At 34.6% G+C, this 12,246-nt stretch overlaps 1 protein-coding gene across 1 annotated transcript; it reads left to right on the forward strand.

Annotated features, from left to right (window-relative positions):
• Positions 1–1,842: 1,842 nt before the first annotated feature.
• Positions 1,843–11,764, forward strand: LOC135153589 (uncharacterized). Its single transcript, XM_064096956.1, has one exon. It carries the CDS (start codon positions 3,561–3,563, stop codon positions 5,736–5,738), a length of 2,178 nt encoding a protein of 725 aa, XP_063953026.1. The 5' UTR covers positions 1,843–3,560; the 3' UTR covers positions 5,739–11,764.
• Positions 11,765–12,246: the final 482 nt, after the last annotated feature.

The raw sequence follows: 12,246 nt of genomic DNA on the forward strand, positions 1-12,246 counted from the left end.
ATTATTATTTCTTGCAAGAAGATAATTTACATTCAAAACAAGTTATTGACAATTATAACATGATTTCATATTGAGTTAGTATAGTGAAATGATACAGCCACTTTCAACATGCTCGAAAGGTGTGTGTTGGTTGAGATTGATGTATACAAAATCAAATTATTAAAACTAATACATACACATTTTATATATTTTTTATATATGTACAAACAATGCAATAAATAAATAATGATGTCTGAAATTGATTATTTCCATAGTACCTCTTATTCAGAAATCCAAAGGGTATTCTATGCAAAAATTGTGTGTTGAAGTATTGTATTTTGTTATCTCAAATGATTGTGTACTGTAATTTTGTGAGTCAAATTTATATACTGTTGGATGCTAATATCCATGATGGTTTACTATTCTACATTATTCAGAATAATGCTATTAAATAGTACTAGAATTCACAATTTTGTGTGTATGTCTGTATTTAAATGGATGCTTTATCTTTGATTTTTTTGGGGGGTATAAAGGTCATATGGTAACCTTTTACCATCCAGGAGTAGTTTCCATGAAATACATGATTTTGATTGGCTGTTGAGCATTGTTGCCATACATGGTAGTTACTGTGGATGGAAAAATTACCTGTAGTTGACATTTTTATGCTGGTGGCCATATATTTCGATATGTCCAGGGAGGGGCAGTTCTTAAGCAGAAAGTGTACCCTTTCCTTCATAGGTTTCTTTTTTTTTATGAAACACAGAGAAACAAACAAATTAAGGTTCTTTTATTGGTTCAGATGCTCTTCATAAAAATGAATATAAAACAAAAGATAAAACACACATAAAGCATATACAGTGTTGGAGCTAGTATCTTTATTGATGCTTCTTGGAGAGCAGTACAGAATTTTATTTGCACTTGATATCACATCTTCTTGTGATTGTGTATCATGATCATGTATAGGCCTACATCAAGATGATAGCGGGGTTATAAATCAAGAACTTAGAAGATATTGACGGATTAAGTGTTCAAAGGTCTAAATGATATTGTTATCAATACCTTCAATTGTTCAGTTCTTAGTGATTATCAATTTTTCTGTCAAATCCAGACCAGGGTGTAGGCTTTCTTGTAAATAATGACTAGATTAGACATCTCATCTTATATTTTCAGTCTACTTAAAGCCACTCGATGTCCATAATGCAAAACACAATTCTATGTTATGGGTGGATAAACACTGCAATATCAAATGTTGCATCAAAATATTCCATGTGATTTAGAATATGATTATTTACCATGAGACAATAAGTTTCAATTTATTTCAATTTAAATATAATATACGGTATATATATATTCTTTAAATATAACATGTTGAACATAGATTGGTTACATAATTTCGCACACAGTATAATGAGACCGGGGAGAAAGTGATATATACATTAATATTTTCATTTAGGGAAAAAGGGTGTATTACTCTCGCATTGTTGTACATTAATACAGCTTAATACAACATAGAAAATTGATGTGTATCCTATATCAGTTTAAAATCCGCTATACAGTGTGTATTAAAAAAAACGGGACAGTTTTGAAAAGTATATAAAAAATTTGTTTCAAATTATATCTATATTTTGATATTAATAGACGTTCGACATCTTATCTTTGAAATGCCATTTAAAAAAATAAATTTTGTTCATGCTTGAGCGAACACGGGACGTTTTTGTTGTGGGTTCAAAAAGAGGCTTGCGCCAAAATGGCAGAATATAAGTAATATGATGATCAGACTTCTTGCTAATCAGCAGACTTCCTCTTCACCTTTTCATTATCTTTGCCATAATTTTCGAATTATGCTGTCAAATTTTATGTACAAATTTATTTATTTACTTGAATTGTTTTGTTTTTTCATTTGAACTTCTTTCACATTTGAATTTTCCTTCATAAGTAAGAAATGAAAACTTTTTGTCAACCTAAGCAGGAGATTTGCATTATTAATTGGGAGAACTTATAATTATTCAAATCCGAAACAAATGATGTTTTGGTACCTTTAAAAGACATTAATCCATTTTCAAGGGCTTATTGATTCATTGGCCAAGTTTGATTATGTGCTTGACAGGACAAACAGGAAAGGATTCATGTTTTTCAATGGCAATGGTGTATTGATTCAACTATGAAGGAGCTAGATATGGCAGCCTGGGTAAAATGTATTAAAAAGTTGTGAGCGAGCGAAGCGAGCAAGCAAACATTTCCACTATTTTATTGCAATATCCAATTTTGTGATAGATTTTGACATAATATTAAAAAATTATATGATATTTCACTTTCTATCTTTCTTTTATTTCCTTTCCACTTTTTTCTTGACGGTCATGACTTTTTTTATTGGGGGGGGGGGGCATCCCTGAGCCCCTGCCCATCTGTATGGCACTGTTTAAAAGGCACCATAACCTTTGTAGCACACAATGAAAGGATTTTAAAAAATACACGCTCTCCCATACTTCGGTTGAAAAAAAAATTTGCTTAAAGAAGGAATATTCAAAGCTAAAAGGGAACATATTAAAAGTATTAAAACAGAACAATTCAAGCAAATGAATAGATTTAAAAATACATTTTGATCATATTTATCATTTTATGCCATTTTGGCGCAAGCCTCCTTTTTAACTCCAGACAAAAACATTCCGTGTTTGCTCAAGCATGAACAAAACTATTTTTTAATGGCATTTGAAAGATAAGACTTGAGAGCATCTATTAAAGGAGAATGAAACTCTTGGAGCAAGTTAGCTTTTGTGAAAGCAGAAAAATCAAAGAATAAGATCAACAAAAGTTTGAGTAAAATAGGACTAGCAATAGAAAAATTATGAGCATTTAAATGTCAAGATCACTAATGCTATGGAGATCCTCCCATTGGCAATGCGACCAAGATCTATGATGTCACAGATGAACAACTCTCCCCTTTTGGACAATGAAAATATACCCCAAAATATCTCTTTTTGCTCATTCTAATCATATGACAAACGATTCATCAATGATATAATGTTGTGAAACCTCTGTACTTGTCCTCTCATAAAGAGAACAGCTCACCTTGTGATAGACTCTATAAAAGTGAGAATATAAGTGAAATAAGTACTAAAGAAATGAGGGAGTTGTACGTGTGTGACATCACAGATCTTGGTCGCATTGCCAATGGGAGGATCTACATGGCATTAGTGATCTCAATATTCAAATGCTCATAACTTTCTTATTATTCATTCAATCTTCCTCAAACTTTCAACAATATGTTTTTTTGATTTTTCTCTTTGATATGGATTCAGCTGGTTTCAAGGGTTTCATTCTCCTTTAACATCAAAATATAGACATCATAATTTGAAACAAAAATTGTATAGACTTTTCAAATCTGTCCCGTTTCTTTTTATACGCACTGTAGTTTAGATGGACTTTGTATGTTTGATCAGAAGAACGTCCTGTCATGTGAATAAACACATTATATCATTTAAGCAAAGTGATTAGCTTTTCATAATTATATGAATACATGAACATCGTTATTGAAAAGTTGGCGTTATAGGCGGAATTGTTCGTGTTTTTTTTTTTTCAAAATGGCTCTTTCTAAGCAAATTGGAGACGTTATCTCAGAAGAACTCGAATGCAGCATATGTCTTGATAGACTCAGGTCTCCTCGCATGTTAACATGTCTTCATAGTTTTTGTGAGCTTTGCCTAAAGGAATATGCTAACCAACATTTGGATGCTGGATCCCTTCATTGTCCTACATGTCGCGAAAGAACTGTCATTCCTAATGATGGGATCACCGGACTCAAACCAGACTTCCGCGCCAACAAACTTCTTGAGGCACTGAACAAGGGAGGAAAGGATTCAACAGCCGGAGAAAAGCAAAAACAATGTTCTTTGTGTAAATCTTCCAAACCTCGATTGTTCTGTGAGGACTGTGATTTAAAGATGTGCCAGGAGTGTGCAGCATTTCATCCTAACATACCGACTTGCCGCCACCATCAGGTAGTTCCTTTAACGGAACTCTCTAGTGGAATTGCTGTTCCAGGAACGAGGGACGTTATTCGCAAATGCTCTCGACATGATGAACGGTTAAAATTTTATTGCAAGACCTGCAAAAAGTGCATTTGTGCAGACTGCACTGTTCTTGATCACTCGAAAGTTGATGGCCATGAGTGCGTGTACTTGAGAGATATTATTCCAGAGCATCGGCGCGATATTGCTGATCTAGTCACAAAAGTTAATGTCAAGGGCAAAGATGTTGATTCTTTCCTTGTCAAGATAGGTGGTGTAAAGCAAGAACTAGATCAGAAAAGTAGAGAAATCGATCAAGCGATCGAGAATGAAGTTGCTAAAATCAAGGCATTCCTTCTCAAACAGAGCAAAACATACATAAATCAGAATCGAGGCCTCGTAGACGATATCGAACAGAGAAACAGATCAATGAAGAAAGATGTAGAGGATGTTTCAATGGAACTTCATCAGGTCTCCTCATCGAAGGACGACTTTGAGGTGGCTGAAAAGCAACACGGACTGGTGCAGTCGGTTCAAAGGCTTACAAGTGTTGAATCTGACGCTTTCACACTTGACAGCATTAAAATGAATTACGAGACACTGAGACTGAACTGTGTTCAAAGTTGTTCTACTCATCATCAATCGCTAAATCTTGTAAAGCAAGAGCGAATTTTCAAGCAACAGAATGTGCCGCATGCAAAAAGCTATTTGACAGTAGGTAAGGTACAGAATGGTTCCTTAAGTGTTATATGTGCAGCACAAGATGGGCGTGTATTTTGTCATGAAGTCCCGAAGATGTCGCGAGTAGACCCTACTGCCGGCCGTCATGCCCGTCATGGCGTTTCTTTCGGCAACAATCGTCTTCGCTATTCAGCGAAAAACCCTTCATGTCCATATGGTATTCTACCAAATGGACAAATATGCTCTGTTATAGGAAACGAACTATGGAAAGGGTCTTCACCTTTACTACTTCAACAGAAGGAATACCGCAAACTCAAAGCTGACATCTGTCAAGAATTCTGTCTGACTGTCAACATGAACGGATACATTTACATTGTCAGTGAAGGTTTGGACAACTTGCTTGAAATAGCACCGGATAATACTGTCTTGACAAGCAAAACCATTGGTAACATTGTTCCTTTGGCGATCACTACCCGCAATACAAGCCCGTGTGAAACCTTCCTCATTGCCTGCAAACCATCTTCAGTATATCTCATCGACAGTGAACAGAATGTTAAATGCATCTTCAGTGACAGAGGAGTTGTCTGGGAAAGTGCGGCATTAGCATGCGAACATGAGGGACGAATATTCCTCCTTTCAAGTCAAGAATCCAAAATTTCTCTCCGAATTTTGGACAAGGAAGGGAATCTTCAAGAAACTATTTTCAGGAATAGAGAATCAAAAGATCCTCCTAACTTACCACAAACCACGACTGGACTGAATACTATATTTATTACTGAGTTTAGTTTTTCCACTGCCCCATCTACACCCATGCATGGTAGGCGTACATGTATGCTTGGAGGACCTACGGCATGTACGGTGTCGCCCGACTTTTCCAAGCCACAACATGAGACAGCAACCGCCTCTACGTCTAATTTCAGATTTGGATCAACAAGTCAAAGTTCTCAATCAACCCATCAGCGAACCCGTTTGTCCATTACCGTTGAGTCGAATGGAGACATTTGTGTAGTTCTTGGCAAAAATGAACTCATTTTGATCACTCTTGACGAAAGTGATATTTTCAAGGATTGAAAATAGGCTCTATTGTCCCTTTTTCAAAGGCTCATAGAGCTGCGCCTAAACTTGTTGTTATAGTATCGAATGGACTTCCAATTGGTATATTAATATTGAACCCAATATTCGTATCTCTTTATGAAAAAATATATTGAATCAGTGACAACAAATATACCATCTATTAAAGGAGAATGAAACTCTTGGAGCAAGTTAGCTTTTGTGAAAGCAGAAAAATCAAAGAATAAGATCAACAAAAGTTTGAGTAAAATAGGACTAGCGATAGAAGAGTTATGAGCATTTGAATGTCGAGATCACTAATGCTATGGAGATCCTCCCATTGGCAATGCGACCAAGATCTATGATGTCACAGATGAACAACTCTCCCCTTTTGGACACTGAAAATATACCCCAAAACATCTCTTTTTGCTCATTCTAATCATATGACAAACGATTCATCGATGATATAATGTTGTGAAACCTCTGTACTTGTCCTCTCATAAAGAGAACACCTCACCTTGTGATAGACTCTATAAAAGTGAGAATATAAGTGAAATAAGTACTAAAGTAATGAGGGAGTTGTACGTGTGTGACATCACAGATCTTGGTCGCATTGCCAATGGGAGGATCTACATGGCATTAGTGATCTCAATATTCAAATGCTCATAACTTTCTTATTATTCATTCAATCTTCCTCAAACTTTCAACAATATGTTTCTTTGATTTTTCTCTTTGATATGGTTTCAGCTGGTTTCAAGGGTTTCATTCTCCTTTAACATATGAATGATGTCTTGGTTCGGTTTTAGGGGTCTTAGGCATATCAGAGAGCACCATTATTATTCTAACATGGCAAAAGCAGTATTATACAATAATACAGGTTGTTCATTTTTACTGCACTTTTGGGGAATTAATCAATATTTATTTATCTATTATTTGTTATTTATTCGGCACTTCAAACATATTCAAGATTACAAAGCAATATCAATCGTTACATAAAATGACATAAAAATTATACAAGTATACCTGCAATATTTGATAGCAGTTTGCCCAGTGCACCACTAAGGTGGCCAGGGAAGAGGAGAGCAAACTTAATCACTTTGACCTGATGGTCCCTCCGCCCAACCAACCGATGCACTGGGAATACTGGTAAAATATAGCATGAAGAAAAATACAATGACAATTGCGGGGATTATGATACATAATAAAGGCAACAACAAAAAAACTGTTGCGCCAAGATAGAAAATCATAAATTAGAAATATAACGTTATAAAACAAAATGTGAAATCGTGCGAGGTATGTACTGAACTTAGATAAGCAGTGTTAAGATGACTCCCGATATGAGCAGCCGGATGATTTATAAACATTGCTTCAAGAAAGCGTTATTTTGTGCTTTAATTGAATTTGCTTAATGTTTTTGAAGCAGAGGGTTCTTAACAAATGAAGTAAGAACTACCGAGTTATTGTATAATGTCATTTCTTCATAGATTGAGGCGATACAGAGAAATGATGCCAGATTTGTTAAGGATGGCTAGACAATTAACAGGTGGAGTAATGTTACTTCCATAATAAAAGACACTTATCGATAGAGAATGATAGTGAGAGAGACTCACTATTCAAGGCTCCTGAAGGCTATCTCTATATTCCAGTCTAGGACCTACACTTCTTCACCAAACTAGCTAGATTACATCGGCTTGTGTCATCACATCGGGTCGGGCAATCGCAAAACCCGACGATTCGAGAAACTGGCCCCCTCAATCCCCGAAACGTCGGATTCAATATTGACCCGACCATTCGAGAAAAGGGCACCCTAAATTCCCGAAAGGACGGGTCCAGTTTACCCGATGTTTTGTGAAAATATATAGCAAAGCCAGTCTTGTATACGCGATTGCCCGACCCAACCCGATGTGATGAAACAAGCCACACAATATTATTCATATCCCTCAATTTTGATTTATTTCCTTCGTATATAAGTGCATGGTATAAACACAATAGACAGTGAAATGAATTACCAATAAATGCATTCAAGACAAGCTTCATGCTCTGAACTATAACTCCAAATCTAAGTATCGAGATTTCACTGATTGGCTTTAAAATTATGACCCCGTTAGTAAAAAGGAAAAAAAAATCCTCACTTATCTTGTACTGCAATTGGTTGATTTGCACTCTTGAGGGCCAAGGAGAACAATTATGAAATTACATTCTTTTCCATTTTGTGTGTTAACTTATATTATAGGTTGTTTTCTTCATCAGATCAATTTTTGTCGTTCAGAGAACGCAAAAAAGGACAGGAATATAACTTCAACAATAATTGTTGTGTTTCATTGGTTTTGAATCTTGACACTCATTGCTCTATTATGATATCGATTAAAGCAGAAAGGTCACCTTTTCTTCATGTTATCTTAGGTTCCTAATTATACCCAACTAAAGTATTAATTTGCTTACATTCATAAGATAGCAACATTTCTTCTATGAAGTAGCCTTCTTTCGTTCTGTTTTGCCTACATGTTTCTTCTTTTCGTTTTTTGTTATCATTAGTATATCTTCGTGGGCAAATAGCAATTGATTTTTTGGGGGGAGCGGGGAGGGGTTGTGTTATGGAAGCTTTGTTTTTATCCCTCATTGGTGTATTTCTATTCAAAGTGTGTTTTATTAATTGTTGTAAACTAGTATTCGATGTTTGCACATTTCTTTATATATTGATATTGAGTTGTATTATACATGTATGTATCATATTTGTTTTTCTTTTGGAAATTAATTTGTTTAAAATCGAATTTGATTTTATGAAGTCATTATGATTTTAACTTTCAAGTACTGACCGTTATCAGAAAATGAAACTGAAAATTAGGGAAGGTGAATTTAATCAATTTACTGTCAATTTGACTGCTGTATAGATATTTGCATTTACATATCACGATTATTGTTTTTACTCGCAAGTAAAATACGTTTTGCTCCACATTCAGTAATGACATACATATGTACTGTATCATAGTTTGCCTTCATGTGACAGCTCCATAGTTTAATGTACTTTATACAGTGCGTATCAAAAAAAAGTTTACACTTAGAAAAAATCCTGTAAAATTATACATTTGTAATGTCCTGAAGATTTTTCCACATTTTAACATTGGTACAGATCCATCTAAGCAAATGACGAAATAACTGTCGAAAAATATTTCCGCTTGAGTGAGCACCACTTACTTTTGAAAAGTTAGTGAAAAATGATTTGCGCAGAATTTTGAAATAGTTATGCGAATAATAGTAAACCTTAATCATGAAGAACACGTTGAATTTAGCTAGTAAAATTGATTTGAAGATATCTTTTACCTTTTTAACTTGTTTCCTTGCCCAAAACACTTTGAAGAGTGCATTGCGCCCCACCCCACTCCCCCACACACCGAGGCCATCGTGACGATATTTGCTTTAATACACTGAGCTGTGATTTACATGAAATGGCTTAGGCTTGATTTTCATTTTGTTATTCATTGTCAAGCTTGGAAAAGGTGTGGAGAAACAAGTATTAAATGAAAAATGAAATGTATAAACCCACTTTAAATGATAACAACTTAGTCAAAAAATGCTGGAGGTGTCTGATATAAACTTTTGTTCAGATTTAGTTATGTCCTCAGATCCAGCTGGCACAAAAAGGGTAAAGGTTGTGCATGCTTACTAAGTGTTGTAATTTCAATTTGGGTGGCAAAATTGTTACAAAATGCTTGAATGTATCTGTTTTATTTCAATTGACTAAGAGTGCAAGGAAAATGTTTGAGAAATGTTTAGCAGGGTAAATTTGATTTCGCCCTTTCCCCTTGACACAGCGTGAAAACGAGCATTTCTGCGCAAACAGATTTCTGCGAGCTTTACAAAAATGGACAGTGCTCACTCAAGTGTAACATTCTGTCAAAACTTTTACTTTCATTGGATAGATGAGACCCAAACCTAAGATTATATGTGAAAGAATTACCCACATGTTGTATACTTTTTAATTTCAAGGGCTTTTTCAAAGTGTAAACTTTTTTTGATACGCGCTGTATAAAGGGCTCGGAAAATTGTCTATTTCTTCAAAATTGTTTTGCTTCAGAATATTTTTCTCTAGAATTCTCTAGAAGTATGATCCCAAAATAATAATAATAATGATAAATAAAAATAATGATGATAATAATAAAAGGGGCGAAGAAGAATGTTGGAGGTGTACTTTTTCAGATGCAACTTCCCGTTTCCCTGGATAGGTTTATCATAATGATAATATGTCATTCCTTGATGTGGTGAAATTTAAGGAAGGACTAAGAGTATTTGCACCACTGTTTCAGATTTAGAACGTATATCGATTACGATCCGCATGCTATATTTCTCGCGCTTAATTGGTACCGCTTTGCAGTTTGACAATTCATTGTGACGATTGTGTAACTCACCCAAGTGTATGATTTAAAACCGATGTTTAAAATAGTAATAACATGCATGTGTTCAACATTTTTCAATACTGTCTTTTATTTGTTCTACCCCCGATATCTCCTCACATTCTCTCCCCTTCCTCAATTCCCCCCTTCTCTCTCTCTCTTCCTCCATCACACACACACACACACACACACACCCACACACACACACACAACCCACATTATACAAACTTACCCACGTTCTCATACCTCTCCTCCCCACTCCTCAATGTTTCCCAAGTTTTATAATCTGCTATTCAACTCCTTCGTCATTTCTCGTTGAAATGTTTTGGCAAATACAAGTAATATTTTTATTATGTTGTACTAGAAAGAAAGAAAGAAAGAAAGAAAGAAAGAAAGAAAGAAAGGACATGAAAGGTTGCTTGTTACTCGTTGACATGCAATAGATTTATGTTTGTATACAATCCATGGCAAGAGTTATAATAGCCATACATTGCCTCTATTTCATGGCTAAATTCTGTGGCGTTGTGTAATCTTCATCCATACTATTGCAATCTCATATAGCGATTTTTTTCTGTACAATAAATCATGATAATGTTCCTGTATGTACACTCTAAAAAAACAAAGAGCTAATTGAGCTCTTAAAGAGCGTGTACAGTGACTGCACTTCGGAGAGCTGATATGTCTAGTTCAAATTTGAACGAGACAAAATCAGCACTCCGAAGTGCAGTCACTATACATGCTCTTTAAAGAACAAGTCCACCCCCAAAAAAGGTTGATTTGAATAAAAAAAAGAAAAACCCAACTAGCATAACACTGAAAATTTCATCAAAATCGAATGTAAAATAAGAAAGTTATGACATTTTAAAGTTTCGCTTATTTTTCACAAAACAATGATATATGCACAAATCAGTGACATGCAAATGAGACAGTCGATGATGCCCTTCACTCACTATTTCTTTTGGTTTTTATTGTTTGAATTATACAATATTTCATTTTGGTTTACATATTTTACAAAAAGGACCAACTTGACTGAACCATATATATAGTATTAAATAATGCTAATTTTACATGTTCAGGGAGGAATTAATCTTTGTTTGACTTGACAATGAGGAGAAATTTGAATATTTCATTTCATATAATGAAATACAAAAGAAATAGTGAGTGGATGACGTCATCAGTCTCCTCATTTGCATACCGAAAAGGATGTGCATAATTCTGTTTTGTGAAAGTAAACAAAACTTTAAAATGTCATAACTTTCTTATTTTACATCCGATTTTGATGAAATTTTCAGCGTTATGCTTGTTGGATTTTTCTCTTTTTATTCAAATCAACTTTTAGTTGGGGTGGACTTGTCCTTTAAAGCTCTTCGTAGCTCTTCGTAGAGTGCAACTTCTTGTTGTTTGTATTGTATGAATTAGAATTGTAAAATTGAAATAAAGATGGATCCCGGTCGTGGTGTTGGGCTGTTGGCATATTCCTTGCTTTGTAAACTGTGAAAAATATTTCTCTTTTTTCAATTTGAATAATTATGTTTCATTTTGTTTTTATCAAGTTCAGCAGTGAATTATCAATGAAATAAAGTTTGATAAATTCCTATGGTAGTATAATTTGCACAGTGGCCTGTTTTTGTTACATGATTTTTACTGAGGTCTTTTAAATAACATGGTTTATATTTGTTTCATGTTTGTCATCTGCCATTGTCAAGTCTATCACTTATATTTTTATGTAAATATAAAAAATTAAATGGAGAATCAAATTGTATTGACAATAGATAATCCTCCGTGGCCAGCTCCATGATGTATAAATTATCATTAATTGTTTTAAAGTAGACAGAAAGCCTTATAGTAGCGCCACTACCTCAAGTCCTAAACAACTTCCATCTGGCCAGCATTATGCAGCATTCTGAGCTGTGTACAATACTACATAGTATTGTCACTTGAATGATAACACACTACATGTAATTCACTATACTCAGTATGTATATTCATACTACATTGTATTATGTTACCAAGTCGCAAAACAAGTAATTAATTTCCTTTCAAAAAACGTTTTCGATTCTCTATAAGCCTATAAATGAAATCATAGGCTCATTCATTCCCTGTATTATTGGTGATTGTCTCAATATAATATATTATAT

This window comes from Lytechinus pictus, chromosome 3 (assembly GCF_037042905.1).
Source record: "Lytechinus pictus isolate F3 Inbred chromosome 3, Lp3.0, whole genome shotgun sequence".
Classification (NCBI taxonomy): Eukaryota; Metazoa; Echinodermata; class Echinoidea; order Temnopleuroida; family Toxopneustidae; genus Lytechinus; species Lytechinus pictus.

Excerpts from the sequence above, each read along its gene's own strand:
- LOC135153589 (XM_064096956.1), top strand. The coding sequence starts at position 3,561 with ATGGCTCTTTCTAAGCAAATTGGAGACGTTATCTCAGAAGAACTCGAA.